Source organism: Canis lupus, chromosome 13, assembly GCF_011100685.1.
Source record: "Canis lupus familiaris isolate Mischka breed German Shepherd chromosome 13, alternate assembly UU_Cfam_GSD_1.0, whole genome shotgun sequence".
Classification (NCBI taxonomy): Eukaryota; Metazoa; Chordata; class Mammalia; order Carnivora; family Canidae; genus Canis; species Canis lupus.
The window spans coordinates 46,092,661-46,113,802 of NC_049234.1; the positions used below are offsets into that span (position 1 = coordinate 46,092,661).

The 21,142-nt window shown below is 43.6% G+C and overlaps 1 protein-coding gene across 8 annotated transcripts in view; it reads right to left on the reverse strand.

The window, feature by feature from the left end:
• The window catches only part of USP46 (ubiquitin specific peptidase 46), a 93,324-nt gene that overhangs the window by 23,438 nt on the left and 48,744 nt on the right, over window positions 1–21,142 (reverse strand). For 7 of the 8 annotated variants that reach the window (XM_038556081.1, XM_038556075.1, XM_038556077.1 and 4 more), the window contains 3 exons: window positions 12,868–12,948; window positions 9,664–9,877; window positions 7,836–8,065 (listed from right to left, as the gene is read on the reverse strand). In XM_038556081.1, coding sequence (XP_038412009.1) covers window positions 7,836–8,065; window positions 9,664–9,877; window positions 12,868–12,948 — 525 coding nt within the window. Of the gene's footprint in view, window positions 1–7,835; window positions 8,066–9,144; window positions 9,231–9,663; window positions 9,878–12,867; window positions 12,949–21,142 lie in introns of those variants that run through there. The other variant, XM_038556082.1, reaches the window with a different exon arrangement.

A 21,142-nucleotide genomic window follows, 5' to 3' on the forward strand; every position in this document is an offset into this window, starting at 1 on the left:
GTTAAGTGGGTGACTCTTGATTTTGGCTCAGACCATGATCTCAGGGGTCCTGGGACTGAGCCCCACATCCTGCAGTATGCTCAGCAGGGAGTCGGCTTGAGGATTCCCTCTGCCCCTCCTCCTCTCTCTCTCTCTCTCTCTCCTTTTCCTCTAAAATAAATAAATAAAAATCTAACCATGATTATGGGATTATTTCACTTTATTATTTTATTTCCTCCTCTAATTCTGTCAGTTTTTGCTTTGCGAGTTGTAATCTTTAAAAAAGGATTTATTTATTTGAAAGAGAGTGAGCGAGCCAGGAGAGGGGCAGAGAGGGAGAGACGCCCTGCTGAGCATGGAGCCAAGATGTAGACCTTATGACCCTATGGTCACGACCTGAGCCAAAACCAAGTCAGATGCAGAATCAACTGCACCAGGGACAGCCCGGGTGGCGCAGCGGTTTAGCACCGCCTTCAGCCCAGTGTGTGATCCTGGAGACCCAGGATTGAGTCCCACGTCGGGCTCCCTGCATGGAACCTGCTTCTCCCTCTGCCTGTGTCTCTGCCTCTCTCTCTGTGTGTGTCTCTCATGAATAAATAAAATCTTTAAAAAAATAAAATAAAAATAAAAATAAAATAAATAAAATAAAATAAACTGCACCACCCGGGTGCCCTCACCATCATAGGTCGATATTTTAACACCCCTTTCTCAGTAAGTAATGGAAAGACTAGGGGTAAAGAATCAAGAAAAACAGAAAATCTGAAGAACTCTAACGTTAGAATAATGTACTCAATAATTATGAAATACATATTCTGTTCAACTATAAAATACATATTCAAGGAAGCTTTTCCTTCCAAAGGACAATTTAGCAAATGTCTGGACCCATTTTCACTGTCACCTTCTGGGGGATGCTACTGGCATCTAGCATGTTTAGAAGCCAGGGATGCACCCCCACAGCAAAGAACTATCTGACTTTAAATATTAATGGTTCCAGGGGATCCCTGGGTGGCTCAGCGGTTTAGCACCTGCCTTTGGCCCAGGGTGTGATCCTGGAGTCCCAGGATCGAGACCCACATCAGACTTCCTGCATGGAGCCTGCTTCTCCTTCTGCCTATGTCTCTGCCTCTCTCTCTCTCTGTGTCTCTCATGAATAAATAAATATTTAAAAAAAAAAAATAAATATTAATGGTTCCAAGGTTGAGAGACCTTGTTTTTAAGTACATTCACCAGGATAGACTATGTGTTAGGATACAACACATGTCACAGCATATTTTAAAAGACTGAAATAATACAGAATATATTCCCTAACCACATAGAATTAAATCTGAAATCAATAAAATTAGGAAAAAAATCTAGGAAAATCCTAAATAACTGAAGGTTAAACAACATACTTCTAAGTGATACATGGATCGAAGGAGAAAAAGCACAAGAGAAATTAGAATATATTTTGAACTAATGAAAAAGAAAAATCAGAATTTGTGGGATGCAACTAAAGCAGTGCTTAAAGGGCAATCTACAGCTTTAAGTGTGTATATGATAGTAAACAAAAGAGGAGGGACAATCTTTTTTGTTTGTTTTAAATGCTATATCCCTACTACATAAAATAATTTCTAGCCTTTCCTGGGTCTCCAATAAACATTTACTAAATGCCTGAATATATAGCTGAACAAATGGAAAAATATCTAAATGCCAACAGTGGCATCTGGATGCAGAATGATAAATGATTTTCTTTTTATACATTCCTGTATCTGGTCTATAAAACATAATCCCATAGGAATTATATTTTTTTAATTAGTGAAACTTTTTAAATCTAAATGATTCTTCTCTAGGAGAAAATAAAAAGATCAGAGCCAACCGAAATCATACATAATTTAGAGAGGGAGCATTAGATTCCAGTCGAGGAAAGCCTTGACTGGAAGGGCACAGACAGAGAAATATGGTCTCCTGCTGGATGCAAATCTTTTCTCTTCTTAATTATTTTAGGGAGGGGAGAAAGGTACAAACCTAATTAACTAGATGAAAAAAGTTACTGTAACTTTCCCAATTCCCAATGTAAGCTGCTTCCAGAATTTAAGAGTGTGAGAAAGGAAAGCACAACTCAAGCAGATCAGCCCCTTAGGGGATTTGAACACATGGCTCTAAACCCTTCCATTAGAATTCTTCTCTCCCCCTGACTCAGACTGCTGTAGTCAAAAGCAATGGGTGATCAAGCAATTTTTTTTCTTTTGCCTTTCCATCTCCCCAGAAAGCTGCCAGATAATGAAACCATTTTCTTCCCACACACAAGGATCTCATTCTGGTCTAAGTGAAAATACAGCTTGTCTCCAAGGAAACATATATGTCACTAAGACTACAATACTCTCAGCAAGCACAGGCTACATCTTATTGTTTCTTCTTCTCCCCAGTTCTGGGCCTCGAGTTCCCCCCAAAACTGGTTTAAAAGGTTACTTGGGGCAAAAAAAAAAAAAAAAAAAAAAAAAAGGTTATCTGGGAAAATTAAACGATCCTACATGTTCTTCTGTTCAATTAATTACAGATCAATTAATAGGACAAATTACTAAGTATGGGATACATACGAATCATGAGCTTTCCAAAGGGCCTGGGTAATTAATATCATATTCAGATGGGCTTCTAATCCCCAGACTCCTTTCCTTGGCTTATAGAAGAGGTGGCCAGGTGGGGTTCCTCGATGATCAGCTAGGAACCGAAAGTGCGCCCTTCGAGCAGCAGCAGCAGGGCTGTGGGCTTTGGAGAGGTGGTAACTACAGCCCCCCTGAATCGCCAGGGAGAGGCCTCCCCTGGCCACATCCCCCATCCCCACTCCTCTTCTGTAAAGGGCTCTGAGGCTCGAATCCATTTCAACCTCTGCAAACGAATCAAGAAGGAGCCGAACAACTGGTATTTAATAAAGTAGTTCTTTAGATGACCTTTTGGCTCTAGTGACGGATATAAATGTGCCTTAAAGCCCCCAGGAAGCACTAAAAAACACAGGTTTGTAAAGCAAAAACTCAGCTTAAATGGAAAGGGGGGCTGGGAGGGGGGTTAACAACAGCAACGACAAAATTAAGCTCCAATTGGCGCAGCAAATCTTATGAACCAAGCAAAGAACAGCCAAAAGGAGTGCTGAGGCCAGTCTGGAAAATCCCCAGGCCGCAATTCTGAAGTGCCTCGATCAAGGTTATGTGGGGAAGTGTGCACTGAATTACCCCCTTCAAACGGTCTCTCCAAGTGTACTGCAGAGTGAAAGTGTCTCCATAAATCTCTCAGTTGACATTTGCACTGCAATCACAAGCAACATTTACAAAGGGTGAGGCCAAGGGGAAAAAAAAAATCATTGTTTTCTGAAAGCTTGAAGGCTGGCACAAGAGTTTTTTGCACCAGTGGAGGAACTAGCAGCTGAGGTGGCTACAGTGGCAAGGCTCCCTGGGGGCTAATGTGCAGCTCGGGATCCTGGAGGGCTGAAGCCCACTGTGAGATTTCACAACTGTGACGGAAGCACCATCTCAAGGCTGCTTGCCTTGGGCAGAAGACATCACTCAAAGGGGGCTCCATGTTTCTCATCCTGTGAAGGAAAACTTAAATGTTAGGTCTTCTTTTATCCTAAGTCCTCAACATCCTACAGCATCAACAACAACAAAAGCCTGCAGGCTATGTATTTTCTTAGAAAGTAGAGGGCTTTTCTAACAATTAAGAGCTTTCTAAAAATGGAATGCATGGCCCAGGGAGATTGAGTTCCCCATCCCTGGACAGGGGCCAGCAGATGCTGGTGACCAACTGGCTGGGATGTCACAGAAGGGACTCGGGCACCAGTAGGGAAGGATTGGATGACTCCTAGGATCCCATCCAGTTAAAGGATCTAAGAAATGGAGTTGATTATCTAAGTGACTCCAGAGAAAACTCCTGCCTCAAGGCTAATTACTTTAAGAAGTTTAAAAAAAAAAACAAAACAGGTTTTTCAGAGTGCCATCCTCCATAGAGATACACTCACTTCCACAAACCAAGTATTATGGTAGGAATCCCATTATAACAAACTATGGCACCACCCAAACATTTTGAAGGTTATCTCTGAGCACGGGTGTCACATCTAACAGTGACCCTCCAGGAATAAACAGGCTACATGATAGTTTCTGCTACACAAATATTTGAGGGTGTGATATTTGCATTTGTTGGGATCGAATAACCTGGTCAGGGACAAGAAAAGAAACTAAAATGTGACCGAGCCTATCATCTGAGCCTTCCTGAAAACTCACATGGAGTTTTCCACAAGATGGATTTAGTAACTGTGCTAATTTCAAAGATAACCAAAAGGACCAGCCAGCTGCACTGTCTGCTGCAGGTTTCTTGGCTAAATGTAGAAATGCGATGCCCCACTGTTCAGGCTCATGTATCATAAGCTCACAGGGTGCTCTGTACTTCTCCTTCACAGCACTTTACCATCGTAATGACAAATCTCATTATTCATTCTGTTATTAATGTGTATCTTCCATGTGAAAGCTCCAGAAGGGCAAGGCTCTCACTGTATCCTCAGCGTCTGGACCCTTACATAGCAGCTGCGAGGCAGGGGGAGGTATTTACTGAAGAAAATAATACTCAGCTACGCAGCCACTGTATTACCCAAAGTGAAGCCATCTAGAATAGTAGGTATAGACAACAATGTGGAGGAATGAGAATGATCATTCACAGGATGTGTAGAACGGTACAACCACTTTGGGCATTTGATATTTTCTGATATGAATACCATGTGACCCAAAAATATATATATTATATAATATAAATATAAATATATAAAATATATAAATATAAATGTATAAAATAATATGTAAATATATATATATATAAAGAGAAAGAAAAGATTTCTGTATTGTTATTTTATGTATTGGAATGTTCAAAGCAGCGTTGCTCATAGTTGCCTAAATTGGAAACAACCAAATATCCACCAACAGTGAAATAAACTAGTGAACTGTCCTATATTCATGCACGGTACTATAGGGCAATGAAAATGAATGAACAAAAGCATAATGCAACAACACAAATGAATCTCACAAGGATACTCCACAAAAAAAGCACAGCCCAAACCCAGTGCACAGAAGAATACATATTGTATTATTTCATTCTTATCAGGACAAAAAACAAGCCAAACTGAACGATTATTTTAGGGGTACAAAAATAAGTTGCAAGTTCTACCAAATATTCAAAGAACAGACAGATTGCTGTAAGTTGGACAGGACGGCAACATGGAGGAGGCAAGAAAAAGGGCAGAAAATCAAATAAGAAGTTACTGCAATTTAGTTGAGAATGGCAGTCAAGAGCTGAAGGGGGGGGGGGGTGGACTCTGAGCCAGGGTGAGAGCAGCGGGGATGGAGAGAAATAGGGGATTAAAAAGATACAACAGGCAGACCTCAAGGATAGAAGAGATATAAAAGGTAAGGGGAGGATGGTGCCAAGGAATACTCCCTTATTAAAAAAGAGGAAAGAAAGAAAGAAAAAAAGACTATATATCTGCAAATTATAATTATTTACAATATAGCCCTGACTTTGATGTTTAAAAGTGTGTGAGGTTATTCTAAACATACATTCAGTATTGAGAAGAGAATAAAAAACTTCAACGGATTAAAAAACATGACATGTTGGGTGACGGGCACTGAGGAGGGCACTTGATGGGATGAGCACTGGGTGTTCTACTGTATGTTGATGAATTGAATTTAAATAAAACATCGGAAAAAAAATAAAACACATGAAATGTTAAAACTCATGAGTTCATTACAAAACGGTAACACAAAAGAGGGAAAAGGTGATGAAGTATTCCACACATTCTGGCAACGTTGGGAAAGTGGTAAAAAAATTAAGGAAGGCAAAGATGTACAGTGCAGTCTCTAGAGTAACCTCTAGGAGAATTTGAAACTAATAATACAATTGATGCAAAAAAATAAAAAAAGAAGAAGAAATATTTCATTGACACAAAAGAAGGCAAGAAAGAAAAAGAAATATAAAACAGGAGGGTTAAATAAAAACAGAGCAGGATGGTGGAAACATGCTGCCATTTTACTGTACTTGGTAATGCTACAGGATGCTTCCAGAATGGGGGAAATTCTACAGGACAAAAATGATTTCTTCAATAACTAAATTGCAAGGAAAAAAGGAGGGCGGGGGAAGCAGTGGGTGGATGTTTGGATCCTTAATGTGAATTAACCAACTGCTAATATATATATATATTTGTGTGTGTGTGTGTGTGTGTGTGTGTGTATATATACACACATATGATAATCAGAGAAACTTGAACACTAAGTGAATAATGATTTAAAGGAATTATTTTTAGGTATAATAACGATACACTTTTGTTTAAAAAAAAAAAGATGTCTTACCTTTTAGAGATATGTAACAAAGTGATGAAGAAACTATAAATGAAACAAGAACTTATCTGAGATTTGCTTAAAAATGACCAGGTAGGCAAAGGTGGGGGGAAGAGGCATGAAACAAAAAATGATCAAGATGGGCCAATGTGTTAACGATCATAGTAATACCCATATGGGATTTACTCTACTCTTCTACTTCCGTATTCACTTGGATTTTACTGGAATATAAAATATAAAGGGCCAGAAGGAGAAAGGGAGGGAGGAAAGAAAGATCTCTAGACAGAAAAGTATGTGTAGAAAATGTTTTGGCAGCATATATTTCAAAATGTTTCGAGTGGTTCTCTCTGGGCAAATGTGATCACAATTTTTAGAACATGTTACAAATTTATCATCTCTAGGTAGAGGAGATCACTGGTAACTTTTACTCTCTTTTTCCCTCTTTTTTGCTTAGCTATGTTTTCTAGTTGTTTCTACAATGAACAAACGAGAATGCTGATTCAAAAACTGTTTAAAAGGACAGGAGAAAGACTGCCAAAAAACCAAGAGCCTCCTACTTACATCCACATTTCTTCTTACCCATTTCTGGGTCCTAGTTCCTCCGCAGAAACTAATGAAAGCTACTCTCTCTGAGACTCAAAATGCACAATCCTATAGAACTTTTCGTAAGATGTGACGAAACTCCTGAGACGCCTAATGAACTCAGAGACTGGCTATGTTGTTAGCAGTAAGAGTAAATAAGAAGAGTTGGCATTTATTGCCTTTTTGCAAAGTACCACGCATGGCTCTATGTGCTTTCCAACTGCTAACTCAGTTCAGCCTCCCGAGCAGCTCTGTGACACACGTGCACTCACTGTACCCAATTTACAGATGAGGAGAGTGAAGGCAGAGAGGCTGAATGGTACGCCCATGCCGGCAGAATCAGCATACAAACTCCACGGCCTGGCTCCAATGCTGGGCTCTGAGCCACCAAATCCTGAGACCACTCACAGCGTGATGTCAAACATACCAAGCAAATGTGACATCCGTAGATCATGTGTTTGAGTTCACCTCACAGTCCTGGCCTACTATGTGCCAGACTCAGCCAACACATGAGCCCACCCAGCTGACTGCAGCAGGATCAGAAGCCAAGCCCGACTTCCAACTTCAAGTGCACCACCCCACAGCTGATTCCTCCCCTAAAGCTGGGGAGACAGGGTCTATTCTGCATCACCTGACCTCCGCATGAGCAAACTTTTTCCGAGATAACTGGTGGTGGTCCCGTTTCACATTTCACAGTTTGTGGATGGTCAAATGTGCCCGTGACACCGAGCAATCCAGTTTTTGAGATTTGCCCTCATCCAGTCTGTGTTAGCAAGCGGAGACATCCTGGATGGAGACATGCTTCTAAAAGTTTGCCCCCGGGGCTCATCAACACAGACGGATCACGGTGCACTCATGCACATGACACACAGTCTGCACAAAACACGCACAAGCAAAGTACCCGAAAGCCCTCTCAGTGCTTACAGTTTCACAGTTCAAGCATCGAGTTTCATTGGTCAGCGTTCCCTGAAAAATCTCATGGACCCAGGTGAGTTCTGGTTTATTATTCTCTGCAGGCTCATTCATGTTGCCATTTTTTAATTTTCCGTTTTGCTTTTCCTGTTTCTTCTCTTCCTGCAGGATGTCCGCAATAGTGTTCAGCAAATAATTTAAAAACTCGTGAGCATCCTGCTGCATGTAGTTATCAAAGAGATCTGGAAAAGAGAAGGTCATTATTTCAATCTCTGGCTCTCGTAAAGCAAACAAAACGCTTAATTTTACATGCACACTTCAATTTTTATACTGAAATGTCAAGTGGACAGGCATGACATACATTCATCTCTATTTTGCAACCTGACTACGTAAATTCTAGAAGACTTTTTTTGTTCACTTTCCTTTTTTTCTACCACCCGCCGAAAATTACACTCCCCCTATCTCCCTAAAGTCATCTCATATATAAAAAGCTACTAAAATTTTTATTTATTCTACAAAAAGACTCCAGAAATTATTTGATAAGTTTCCGGATAAAATATCAATATTTAATATGACGTGACCGCCAATGATCAATTATTCATTTTGCAATTTATCTACAGCAACTGGGGTCTCTGCCCAAAGATCATATTAAACCCTGGACCAGACTGGAAGCAGCTTAAATGAAACACATATGGGAGATGGGGGATATATGTATCTATCTGATAGTGTTCTGAAACCAAATACGAATGATTCCAGAAGCCTACTGCTGTTCCCCACCATAAGGACAAACAATCAAGAGATGAATGCAGCTGTGAAACTTCATTATTAATCATGTTCACGACGAGACTCGGGAGTGCTCTGCTTCCTGCTCAGATTATTTTTATTCTGGTACATATAAACTACAACAACTTTAAGAGACAGCAATCAAATTAAATGAGACTTTATAAAACAAACATCTGATTAACTGCAAGTCTGTGGAGTAAGGCTGAAATCTAGGATAAACACAAGTTGCCATATCAACTATTTCTAGTCACAGAAATTACCAATGCAAATCTTCTGGAATAACCTCGTCTCTACTAGCGATTTTCCCCAAAAGAGAAGATCAAAAAACCAGGGAGGAAAAAAAAAAAAAAAAATCAGGTGACAGCAGGGCATTTGTATCATATAAAGGTATTAATTTAATATCCTGCAATCGTCTTAGGCAAAAATCAGGAGGCATTATTTTTAAAAGAGCAAGGGCTCTGATTGGATAATACGCATTGACTTTAATTACTTATGACAAGTTTATAAGAATACTATTTTATTCAATGATTGTACTAACCTATTTATTCCAATCAGCGTACTGCTTAGAGAAGGCTGCCTTGGGCAATTTCTCTTACAACAGTCCTCCCAATGTGAGGCAAATAAAAAGACCATTCCGAAATGGAATGATAGGGACGCCTGGGTGGACACCTAGGCTCCGCGGCTGAGCGCCTGCCTTCGACTCAGGGCGTGACCCCAGGGTCCCGGGATTGAGTCCCACATCGGGCTCCCTGCATGGAGCCTGCTTCTCCCTCTGCCTGTGTCTCTGCCTCTCTCTCTGTGTCTCTCATGAGTAAATAAATAAAATCTTAAAAAAAAAAAAATGGAATGATAAATCTGAATTTATAAACATGGTTTTTTGTCCAGTGTTATTTTATGTATACGGAGCGGAAAAGGAGAATCACATCTTCTTTCGAAGGCCAGTGACTTGAACAGTTGGCCAGACTATTTTCCTTTATAACCAGGAAGAGGGGAGATTCATCTCGAGGATCTGCGGGACTACGAAGGCGTGTTTCGGGCCCTCCAACACCTCACTCACCGTTCTCTTTTCTCAGCCGCGAAATGAACTTCTTTGGTGGGATCACGCCGACCTTCTTCTTCTGCGTGGCAATGCTGTGGAAGAGGTCTGCCAGGCACGTCAGTAAGTTTTCCTTCTTTTTTTGCTGGGCCTTGTACGCCAGCACATTCTCCCGGAAAGGCCGGCAGAAGTACAGCGCCTGAAGCACGGAGTTACAGTAGCACGTGTTTCCGAACTGCCAAGGACAAGAGGGAGGCTTCAGCGTGCCATCCGGAGATGTGCCACCTCCCAGAGGCCCACCCTCCAGGAACCAGCCCCGGCTTCCCAGCAGCAGGGTCCTGCTGGCCATGTCGGAAAACCAGGACACCACTCACAACACCGGTGACTATCTGAGCAACAGGGAAATGAATACAAGGGGACACCAGCCTGTTGAACGTCCCTAAAATGATAAACACTGAGCCTTGATTTAAAAAAAAAAAAAAAAAAAAAAAAGAATCTAAGGAGACCTTCTGGTGATTAAAAAAAAGAAAGAGAAAAATGAACACAACACAACATGGCGCCCCAGGAAAGGGGCCACACCGCAACACCTCGAAACTCTTATGATGGAAAATAAGAATCCAAAATCAGAAAGAAATCCGGGAACTGGGAACCATGTGTTCAGGTGAAACAGCCTTAACTCCATGGGAACTTGTTTTAGTTTTTCTCTTTCGAGATTCTAGCGCCCCTGTGCATTGCTTCGGACGGCCCGTCCTCACTTACGCCAGAGCCATGGAGGCAAAGAGGTGCCTCCCTAGGTCATCCCACTGGCTTCTTTTCCCCCTCAAACTCCTAAGTCACCCTCAATCTTGTTTCTGCCAAGATGGCAAGCGTCCCGACATAAGAGCACTCAGTTCCTGCTCTCCTGCCATCACAGTAGGATCCACACCACAAGATTTCGTTCCTCTCAAAAACCGTGGACACTCTCAGATTATGATAAAGAGGGAAGACGTCACCATCTCACTGGTTTTCAGCGGACTGTGACACCAACTCCGTGGAGGAACACGGCCGAGACTGACCCTTTAGAATTTCTCACATTCAGGGAAATGAAAAGGAGAAAAAAAAAAAAAAAAAAAACTAAAGAAATCACAAGATCAATAGCATAGATTTCAAAACGCTGTGTAAGATTAAAATAGAACACGAACATCTTCTCAAGAATGGTTGTTGGCTTGTGTGTCATTTTCCCAAGAGTGAGACAGATGCTCCGCCATGCTTAATGTGACATTTCTACGTATGCGAAGATAGAACATTTCCTATTTTTACATATTTTAATCTACTTTGACACAATTATGTAATAGGAGACAAACCTCTTTTTTAAAGAGAAGCTGGAACTTTCATGAATTACCATTCGAAGCGAACATAAATGAAGTTATTAATGAATTGAATCTCACAATGCTTCCACAGACTAGGAAATGACCTTAATTCTTTTGTTCCCCATTTGTATTTTCCCTAGCTAGGACAGAATTTCTTACAACATGAATAACTATATCTTCACAGAGCTCAGCAGAGGCCTGTGCATAATGGCTAAAAAAAAGAAAAAAAAACTATTAAAATTCTAAGTCAGTATTTCATCAACACAATGCCCTATATTCTAGTACTTTAGCCTTCCTTCTTATACCGTTTTCCCTTTGACTGAGTGTGTCTCCTCCTTCATACCTAGATACCCTTTAGTGAAGAAGCTTGGCCCCAACCCAGGGATGACTCCTGGGAAAGAAGAGATACCAACATTCACTGAGTGTCCCCAATGTGCCTCAACCTCACGTCAGGATCTTCAATAGGAGCTCTCATTGACCCTTCCCTACTGCTCAAGAGACAGGTGTTGAAAGGTCTCCATTTTATAGATGGGGAAGCAGAGCAAGTGACTTGCTCAAGATTATACAGCTGCAAAACAGCATGGGGGGATGCCTGGGTGGCTCAGTGGTTGAGCATCTGCCTTCAGCTCAGGTCCTGATCCCGGGATCTGGGATCGAGTCCCGTATCGGGATCCTTGTGGGGAGCCTGCTTCTCCCTCTGCCTATGTCTCTGCCTCTCTTTCTCTGTGCCTCTCATGAATAAATAAATAAAATATTTAAAAAAAAAAAAAAGAAAGAAAGAAAACAGCATGGGTACAATTCAGACTTACGTCTGTACTACTTCGAAACCAATGTTCTTTCCATTAGCCCCAAGTGGCATTCATTCTCTGAGATAGGTCTAGCTTCCCCAGTGGAAATGAGTACCTGTTATACCTGGGTACTGACAAGATTCTGCTCAGGGCAGTTGTTCCAGAAAACCAGGTACCTGGATGAGTTAACACTTGATGTGTGGAAAACCTCCAAGCCAGAGGGAAAGGATCAGGTGAGGAAGAAAGCTCACAGGGTAGTGGAAAATGCTGCCTTACTACTTAGTCATGACCAACTTACCAAGGAAGCGGAGCCTGCCGTGTGTGGCCATATAACAGGGAGCCACTGCTGAGCACAGATAAAATGAGGCCAAGGAATTCTGAGAAACATTGGTCCCAGTCCCCCCACCCCCCCACAACTCACCCCTGTTTTGTTTTTTCTTTTTTTTCACCCCTGTTTTAAGCACCATCATCAGGTTATATTGTTTGCTGAACAGTAAACTGGTGATGAGATGGTAACACTTTTAAAATTCTGGTTGTACTGATGCATATTGAAACGAAGACTGCCCCAGGAGCTCGTCCATATCATACAAGCAGATCTGGCATCAAGGCTAATAAAATTGCTCCGAAATTCATGTGTACAAAGGAAATCTCGTAGCCAGAAGGAAAAAAGTAAGAATCTAACCCAACAACAGTAATTAAACCCCTTTTCCTGGGAAAACTGACACTTTCCAAAACTGGACTAAACGTCTTCCGCCCCTAACATTTGCCCTTTCTGGGAACTAAGGCATATGAACAATTATGTAAAAATTGGTAATAAGGAAAACTGCCCTGGAGTTGCTTCAAGTACTCTAAAACATTTGATAAAAATAATACATTTTTTGAGGCGCTTGGGTGGCTCAGTCTGTTGGGCGTCTGCCTTCGGCTCAGGTCGTGACCACAGAGTCCTGAGATGGAGCCTCACATCCAGCTCGCTGCTCAGCAGGGAGCCTGCTTCTCCCTCTGCCTCTCACCCCACTCATGCTCTCTCTTCAATAATAAATAAAATCTTAAAAAAATAATATAAAAATAATACATTTGTGTATACTTACATTGACCAATCCAAAGTAGTGTTCATTGATTGGAAACTGCTCTGGACCAATGTCTTTTTCCAGAGCAGAGGCATTGGTGCCCTGAAAGATAAAAATAAAAGTTCTGTTGTATGTCAAACGGACAACAGACTCTTAAGAGAGTTCACTATTGATCTTCCTGGTCCAAATGGTGGTTGGCGATGTTCACGCTAGGAAAAAGGGTGTCAGACGTAAATTGATAAATGAAGTAATAATGCCAGCCTTATTCTTCTCCTCACCCAACCTAATCATCCCTTCAAACCTGTTCTACTTGGCTTTGATTATCTTCTTCTACCAGGAAAGTTGGTTTGAGATAGGCAAATCAGCAAACTATCATTAAGAACTTGTGAGTAAAACATTCTTAAGCTCCGCAGCTTTTATAATACTCAGTGGTATAGAGATTCACATCATCACTCTCGAAGTGAATTTCTTCATTCTGATGATGAAGAGTTACTGTGCACCCGCTATGAGCCAGGCACCGTTCCAGGCACTGACAATACAACAGAGAACAAAACAGACAGGGAAGCCCGCTCTCATGGAGCTTACATTTTAGTGGATGAAGACAGCTGGAAGGAAAAAGCGAATCTGCCAGGCAGTATGCTGGAAGGTGGTGTAGGTGCAGCGAAGAAAAATAAAGTAGGAAATGCAGGTGTGGACCTCAGGGAGGAGGGGCGGTGGGTGGTAGACAGCTGACACTCTAAATGGGGCAGTCAGGGAAAAAAAAACCTTACCTGGGAAAGTGAAATGTCCAAGGAATATGGTGAAGAAGGGAGCAATACACTTTAAAACCCTACACTTCCCAGTTGCATCAAACTGGTTAAGTCATGTGAAGCCAAGTTTAATGCTTCAACGAGATAGTGAGAAGCTACTGGATAGTCCTACTATGTGCAGTATTTATTCTCACAACAATCCTACAAGTAAGTACTATCATAACCCCCATTTAGCAGACGTAAGGTTTACGACAGTTAAAAATCTGTCCAAGGACCACAGTCAGTAAGGGACAGAGCCAGGACTCGAACCCAGGAGTCACACATGGGAGCCCCTGATCTTAACAAATACGATGCAGAGCAACCACACTGAAGAAACTGCTAAGGGCCAAGTGGCCACTAGGAATACCACACAGATCACCACTGCTCCCCAAAGGCCCAGATGAGTCTGCTAGGGTTAAGAATGGTGACTGAAGTCCAGTCTAACAACGTAAGTAGTTGGGGGTGGGGTGGGGTGGAATCAGGCTCCACATGTATCTGTGGCTCTAGTACCATTCTATAACCTTCCTCAGGCTATCACAGAAGACTCTGTTCATGGAATCTCAAAGATTAAAAAAAAAAAGAATCTCAAAGATTGGGGACATAGGTGTCGTAGAAAGGAAGAGACTCAGTTAAGTTTTATTTAAAAAATAAATAAATAAATCTACTGCTGCTACTTATTCTTGATTCATATAATTAGCATCCCCTGTCACAGAAAGGAATGGCCAAAAGGTAGGCTGAGAACCGGCCAAAATGGTCACTTGTCAACAAGAAAACGTTAAATGCAAAATAACCCAATTTTAAGCAAACAGAACCACAGCAAAAATGGCAATTCCATCCCCTTATCATAATATCCTTTTGTTTTCACTCGTCTTCTACACCCATTATGCAGCCAGACAATCTGAATTCCTTTTCCTGTCATCGGAGACTCTTAGTTCAGTGGACATCTACACGTTCGGCAGTTTCACTCACTGTCTTTTCGTGTGTGCGCGCAAGCGTGGCTTTCATACCTTTCACGATAAACCCCATATACAAGGCTGAATCTTTTAAATAATACTTACCATATTATAGTAGGATTTTATGGTTTAGAGAAAATCACTAAAAGCTATCAAAAAAGCTACATCTCAATGATAAATCAATATAAATAATGCATATTAAATACACCCACAGCCATATCTGAAGCAGCATTAGAATATATGGCTTAGAGCCCAGGAGGGATGTCAGATATAAAAGTATAGCACATGGAGACAGAGCTCATTAAATCTCTCTTTATGAGGTAGCCATACACTCAAGTTAATCCATGATTTTTGCTATTCAGGAATTCTTGGATCAAGTCTGCTTTTTTCTACCTATATTAATACTTTCCCGTTGGAGGGGGAGGTGATTAATCACACGGAGGGCGATGTTTAGGAGTAATAACCTGTTCTGAACACCTGCCCTTCTGAGGCTCTTGTCACCCAGTGCTCTCAAGGCCCTTCCTGTCTCCTCTTCTTGGCTGACCTCCATTCACTGAAGACCGACCTTTATCCCCCATCTCCTGCCATCATCTGGGGTGGTCTTGAGCCCCATGTGGAAGAGCATTCCCACAGCCCGCTCTCAGTAACTGGATGTCCTACTTTCCAGCTGTCTTTCATTCCACTCCACTCCCAAAGACATACTCTGGATCTGGTCACTGCCCTAAAAATGGGTCCAGGCTCAGCTCGGCCTGCTGGCTTCCTTAGGCATCCCAGAGCCACACCTACATTTATGCCCCAGAACCTCTCACCCCTCTTCTTTCTTACTCAGCTTAGAGTCCAGGGATCATGATCTCAACTGTTCTTACGAACAACCCTTACCTTGCCCTTTGGTCACACAACCTGGCCAACAACTAACCCCGGAGGAACCAAACTGTCTGCCTTCTCTGAACACATATATACACCCATACAGATGGGCAATGCTAGCAGAAGTCACACAACCAAGCTGGATGGATTCACCTGAATTCACCAAAGTGGCTCTGAACGACACACGTGTCCTGCTTCCAACCATGTCTCTGCGGTGCACTCAATCTCCATGCCACGACAACTGTTTCCCACTTTCCTGGAGCTCATCAAAACTCCAACATACCCTAGATCTCCTTGGTGCCGCTCCCTGGCCACCTACTCAGTAGGGAAAACAATTTTTAATTGAATTAAATTAAGCCAGCAGAGAGGAAGTCCCTTCATCTCACTCCCAAACCTTCAAACCCATGTCCCTCTGTTAATGAAGGAGACCTCGCTCTTGGCCAAGCCAATCTTTCCTCTCCAGTGAGATCCTTCCCATAAGAATTTAACATGCCTATCGTGAAGGCCTGTGGCAGACGTTGACACTGTGCTCTGAATGTCAAAGTGAAGAATCTGGCATGCCTAAGTGCCTCTCCCACTAAAAATACACATGTGCCCACTCTCCCACACATCTCCCCCAGTGACCTCCCCCCGTGTCATCGTCCCATCATAGTTTGACTTCTTTAAAGAACTCTCTATTGTCAACAACTACAGATGAGTCAGATAACTTCTATGGTTTTTTTTTTAAATAATCCAGTGGTGAGGGGTGCCTGGGTGGCTCAGTCAGTTAAGCATCTGCCTTCAACTGAGGTCATGATCCTGGGGTCCTGGGATGGAGCCCCATGCCAGGGTCCCTGCTCAGCAGATGGTCTGCTTCTCCCTCTCCCTCTGCCTCTTCATCCAGCTGTGTGCTTTCTCTTGTGCTGCTGTCTCTCTCTCAGATAAATAAATAAAGTCTAAAAAAAAAAACAAGAGTAACAATCTAGTGGTGAGGTGGGGAGAAGTGGGGATACAATTGTGTTGTTGAAGCTGAGTGCTGGGTATGTGGGGCTTTATACTATTCTGTTTATACACGTTTATAACATGTATGTGTGTAGGCATAGGAGAGGTCCCCCAAAGATGTCCATGTCCTAATCCCCAGAGCCAGTGATTATTCCATTACCTTATATGGCAAAAGGAGATACCTGGTGTAGATGGGATTAAATCTGCCAATCAGCCGACCTTAAAAGAGAGGGAGTGTCCCGGATTCTCTTGGTGGGCCCAATGTTATCACAAGTATCCTTAAAAGTGGGAGACAGAAGCAGAATGAAGACTAGAGTGACGCCATGGGTGAAGGACTCAACTGGCCTTTGCTAATTTTGAAGACGAAGGAAGGGGAGCAGGAACCAAGGAACACAGGCAACCTCTAGAAACTGGAAAAGGCGAGACAGAGTCCCTGCTAGAGCCTCCAGGGAAGAACGTAGCCCTGTACTGCCTTCCTGTTAGCTCAAGGAGGCCCACTTCAGATCTCTGACCTCCAGAACCGTGAAATAATAAATCTGCACTGTTTAAGGCGCTGAGTTAATGGTAATCTGTTACATCAGCAAGAGGAGACTGATACGATTTGTTAGACATTTTCCCTAACACTCTGTAAGACTTGTCTCTCCTTCCTCACCTCCACGCCTCTCCTTCTGGATTCTATCCCCACGTCACCCAATGCACCCACCCGATGGGCTCCAAACACTGCCAACTCCAGCTGCTAGCCTTCTCCAGGCACCGAGGCCCTCTTCCTTCTTCTCCACACCTCTCCGTGGAGTCCAGGCAAAAACCATTCACGTGGCCTCAAGTAGCAGCTACCATTTCAAACTTCATCTTCACCCCAGAAAACTGACTTCTGAGCTCATTCGGACCAGATAAATATCGACGTTTCCAAGGGCTTATCTCACAGGGCCTCAAAATCAATCTGCTCCAAACTAGAGCATTCCCTTCTCCTTCCCCCCAAATCCAACCCTTTCCTGTGTTTCCTCACGGAGTAAATGACAATGCTGCCTCCTTCCTGGCTGACACTAGACCTCGCCTGGGGGTCTGACCAGACCCACCCATCACCCTATCTGTGGGTTCACTCTCCTCCAATCTCTCAGGCCATTCTGCTTCTGTTTAAGCTTCGGCGTCTCTCCCCTAAACTGTAACAGCCTCCTAAGCGGCCACCAACACCCATGGGCCCACCTCTCACCCCACTGTCAACATGGCAGCACAAATATTCTTTGTAAATACAATCTGCTCTAAAACCTTCCAGTGACTCCCCTTGCTGTCTCTGGCATCACCTCTTGCCACCCACTCCCTTGTACCTCTGGCCCTGTCTCAACGGCCTTCGTTCTGTTCCTCACACACCTCAGGACACCTCAAATTCCATCCCACCCACCACCTGAAGGCTCTTCCTCAAGCCTCCTCACCTGGCTGTCCCCATTACCCTTCTCGGGGAATCCCTCAGTGACCACCCCCAGGCCCCGGGAGTGCCTGTCACAGGAAGAATAATAGCCCCTCAAAGATGTCCACACCCTAGTTCTTGGAACCTGCATCTGTTAGCTTACATGACGAAAGAGATTGTGCAGGTACGATTAATTTAAGGATCCTGAGATGGGAGGATCGCCCTGGATTACCTGGGTGGGCCCAGTGTAACCCCAAGGGCCCATAGAGGAAGGGGGCAAGAGGCGGGGGTCGGTGAGGAGACGGGCCAACAGGAGCAGAGTTCCAAGGAAGGGCCCTGGGCCGCGGAAGGCAGGCAGCCTCCAGAAACGGGAAAAGGCAAGGGAATGCGTTCTCTCATAGAGCCTCTGGAAGGTGGGCAGCCTGGCTGACACCTTGACTTTAGGACTTCTGGCCTCTGGAGCTCTAGGAGAATAAGTATGTCATTTGGAGCTACTAAGTGTGTGGTAATTTTTTGCAGCAGCAATAGGAAACCTCACCCACGCAACTCCTGCCTCCCACTTGGGGCACCTGTATGGCATCCACACCTCGCTGCAAGGGAGCTTGGCAGCGGTGGCTAGCTTCACCCTGAGCAGCTGTGACCAGCTAGAAATGGAAAATGGATATTGAGGGAACAACAACCAGCCACTGGTACCTCAGAGGGTCCTCACGGGCAAGCTTTTTAACAGAAAAAAAAAAAGTTAGAAACAACCTGACCTGGTTAGAAAATTATAGTAATCCATATGATGGAATACCATGCAGCTGTTTAAGAAAGAAAAGTTGCAGGGCACCTGGTGGGGGGGGGGGGGCGCTCCGTGGGTTAAGCATCCCAATCTTGGTTTCAGCTCAGGTCATGATCTTGAGGTTGTGGGATCAAGCCCCGTGTTGGGCTCCGCCCTGAGCTCAGAATCTGCTTCAGATTCTCTCTCTCCCTCTCTCTGGCTCTCTCCTGCTCACTCACGCACTCACTGTCTCTCAAATAAATAAATCCAAAAAAAAAAAAAAAAAGAAGATGTAAAGTTGCCACACAGGTACTGCTATGCAAATCTGTCCAAGATACAGGGATAAGTTAAAACATGCTAGAGAGTGACAATGTACAGGACAATACTGGACATGTCATATTCATTTAATCAACACACAGCACGCCCTACTTTCTGCCCGGCACCTATATGGGGGGCACATGGAGTGGACACAGCAGACCGAGCCCACCTGCGTTCACCGTGTACATGCTAATGAAACCCCTTCAGGAACAGCTGAGAGGGGCCCCCGGTGGGGCTCAGTCGGGTAATTATCTGCCTTTGGCTCAGGTCATGATCCCGGGGTCCTGGCATCGAGCCTGTTTCTCCCTCTCCCTCTGGAGCCTGCTAGTGCTCTATCAAATAAATAAAATCTTAAAACAATAATAGTAAAAAACAAACAGAATCCCTGAGAAATGATCACTATCCCTGGGGTCTAGGAGTGGGGCTGGGACATGACGAGGTCACCAAGGGGCTGTTCCGTGTTCTCTTCCCAACTATTTACAATTTTTACTGCGAGCATCTATTATTTGCCATACAAAAAAATGTTTAATAAAAATCAGCAGACTGACATCCTGCAGACCAGTTAACCTAAAGCCCATGGCACACAATTCAGACTGTATTTGGCCACTGTTTCCCCTCCTGGTATGAATCCACCTTGGGTTTTGGTCCCTTCCCTCTCTTGGCCTCGGTTCCCTGGCAGAGGTGGGGGAAGGGTGGGGGGCATCCAGCCAACCTACTGCTCCGAAGCCAAAGTGGGAATGTCACCAGCACTCCGTAAACTGCAAGGTGCACCACAGACCCGAGGGCCTACCCTTCTCCTGCTGGCGCCCTGCACAGAGGCACAAGAGGCGAGGTGGGAGGCACTGAAGATAATTGCTCCGTGACCAGATGCTGAACAAAAACCTTCTCCGTGGTGGCAAATCACAGGGTCCGGAGGTACAGAAACACAAAGATCTCATTTCCATCAGTAAAAAATTTGGTAACCTTTGAAAAACAATGCGCCACACTTTATTAAAAATAGAATCCGGGCTGGGACACGTTCCAACAAGAAGACTGTAATGTTAGCTCTTCAAAGCACTTCGGAGAGCAATTCTGTGACTGCCGAGGGGGGCTACAAAACCACCAAATAAACAACCACCACCACCGCCACCACCACCGGGCAGGCCGAATCATAGATGCCTGAGATGGGTATAGAAAGGCATTTTCTTTTTAAAGCAATTTTAAAAGCAGTTTATATGGAAAGCATATTAGAATTTCTTCCATGGGGGGATAACAAGGAGATAGGATCTTGCTCGAGAGGATGATATAATCAGAACGATGGCATTGCAAGATCTATAAAAGCCAATGAGAATATTGCCACAGTTTGGGAGTGCCTGAACAACAGCAATAACAAAACTCCCCAGAGGTCGGGAAGGGTCCCTAGAGATCAACTAGACCCATTTCACAGATGGAAAAAAACAAGGCCCAGAGAAGTAAGCCTCCTTTGCTCACGATAACCTCAGGATAGCCGCCCCACCCCTTTTTTTTGGCATCCTAGGACAGGCAGGCTCTCTTCTGATTTTGTGCAAAGTAAAGAAGGAACACACGCACCAAAGGCCGCAGATGACACACAAGGATTTCTAAGTACACAGAAAACAAGTCATTAATTATAAACCAGGAATTAAAGCTATGTGACAAGTGAATGTTGCTGCTTAAGACACATTTTCAGCTCTATGCTCTAAAGGCCAGGCTACTTATCAGGTAGGTTTTCAAAGTACAAACGTACACAGAGAACTAGCCTTCGTAAAGGACTGGTGTTCCCTGACTTCCCGTGACTAAAGGTCACGCCTACAGCCCTACAGACAGTGGGAAACAAAAATGAGGTGAAGCAGCCCAAGATCTCAGGATGAGTCAGATGCAAGCCTGGTTAAAGAGCAGCTACAGTCACAGGTTCCCTAGCGGTGATTAGTAATGATAACAGATAAAGCATCCTTACCATGCCCATCACTGCGCGAGGATGTGATGCGTATTTTGTTCCTTTCATCCTCACAATTTAACTCTATGAGGTGAATGCCATTGTTGCCCTCATGTTAAAGATAAGAGAACTGGGGCCCAGAGGGGGTAGGTACCTTTATCCACGTTCGCACAGCCAAGTGTGGACCAGGGTCTGAGCACACACCAGCATGCTCCCGACCCCTGCACCATACTGACTCTCAAGGAAGCAGAGTCCCCTGGAAATCCCAGAATGGCAAAAATCGAAACCCTGAAG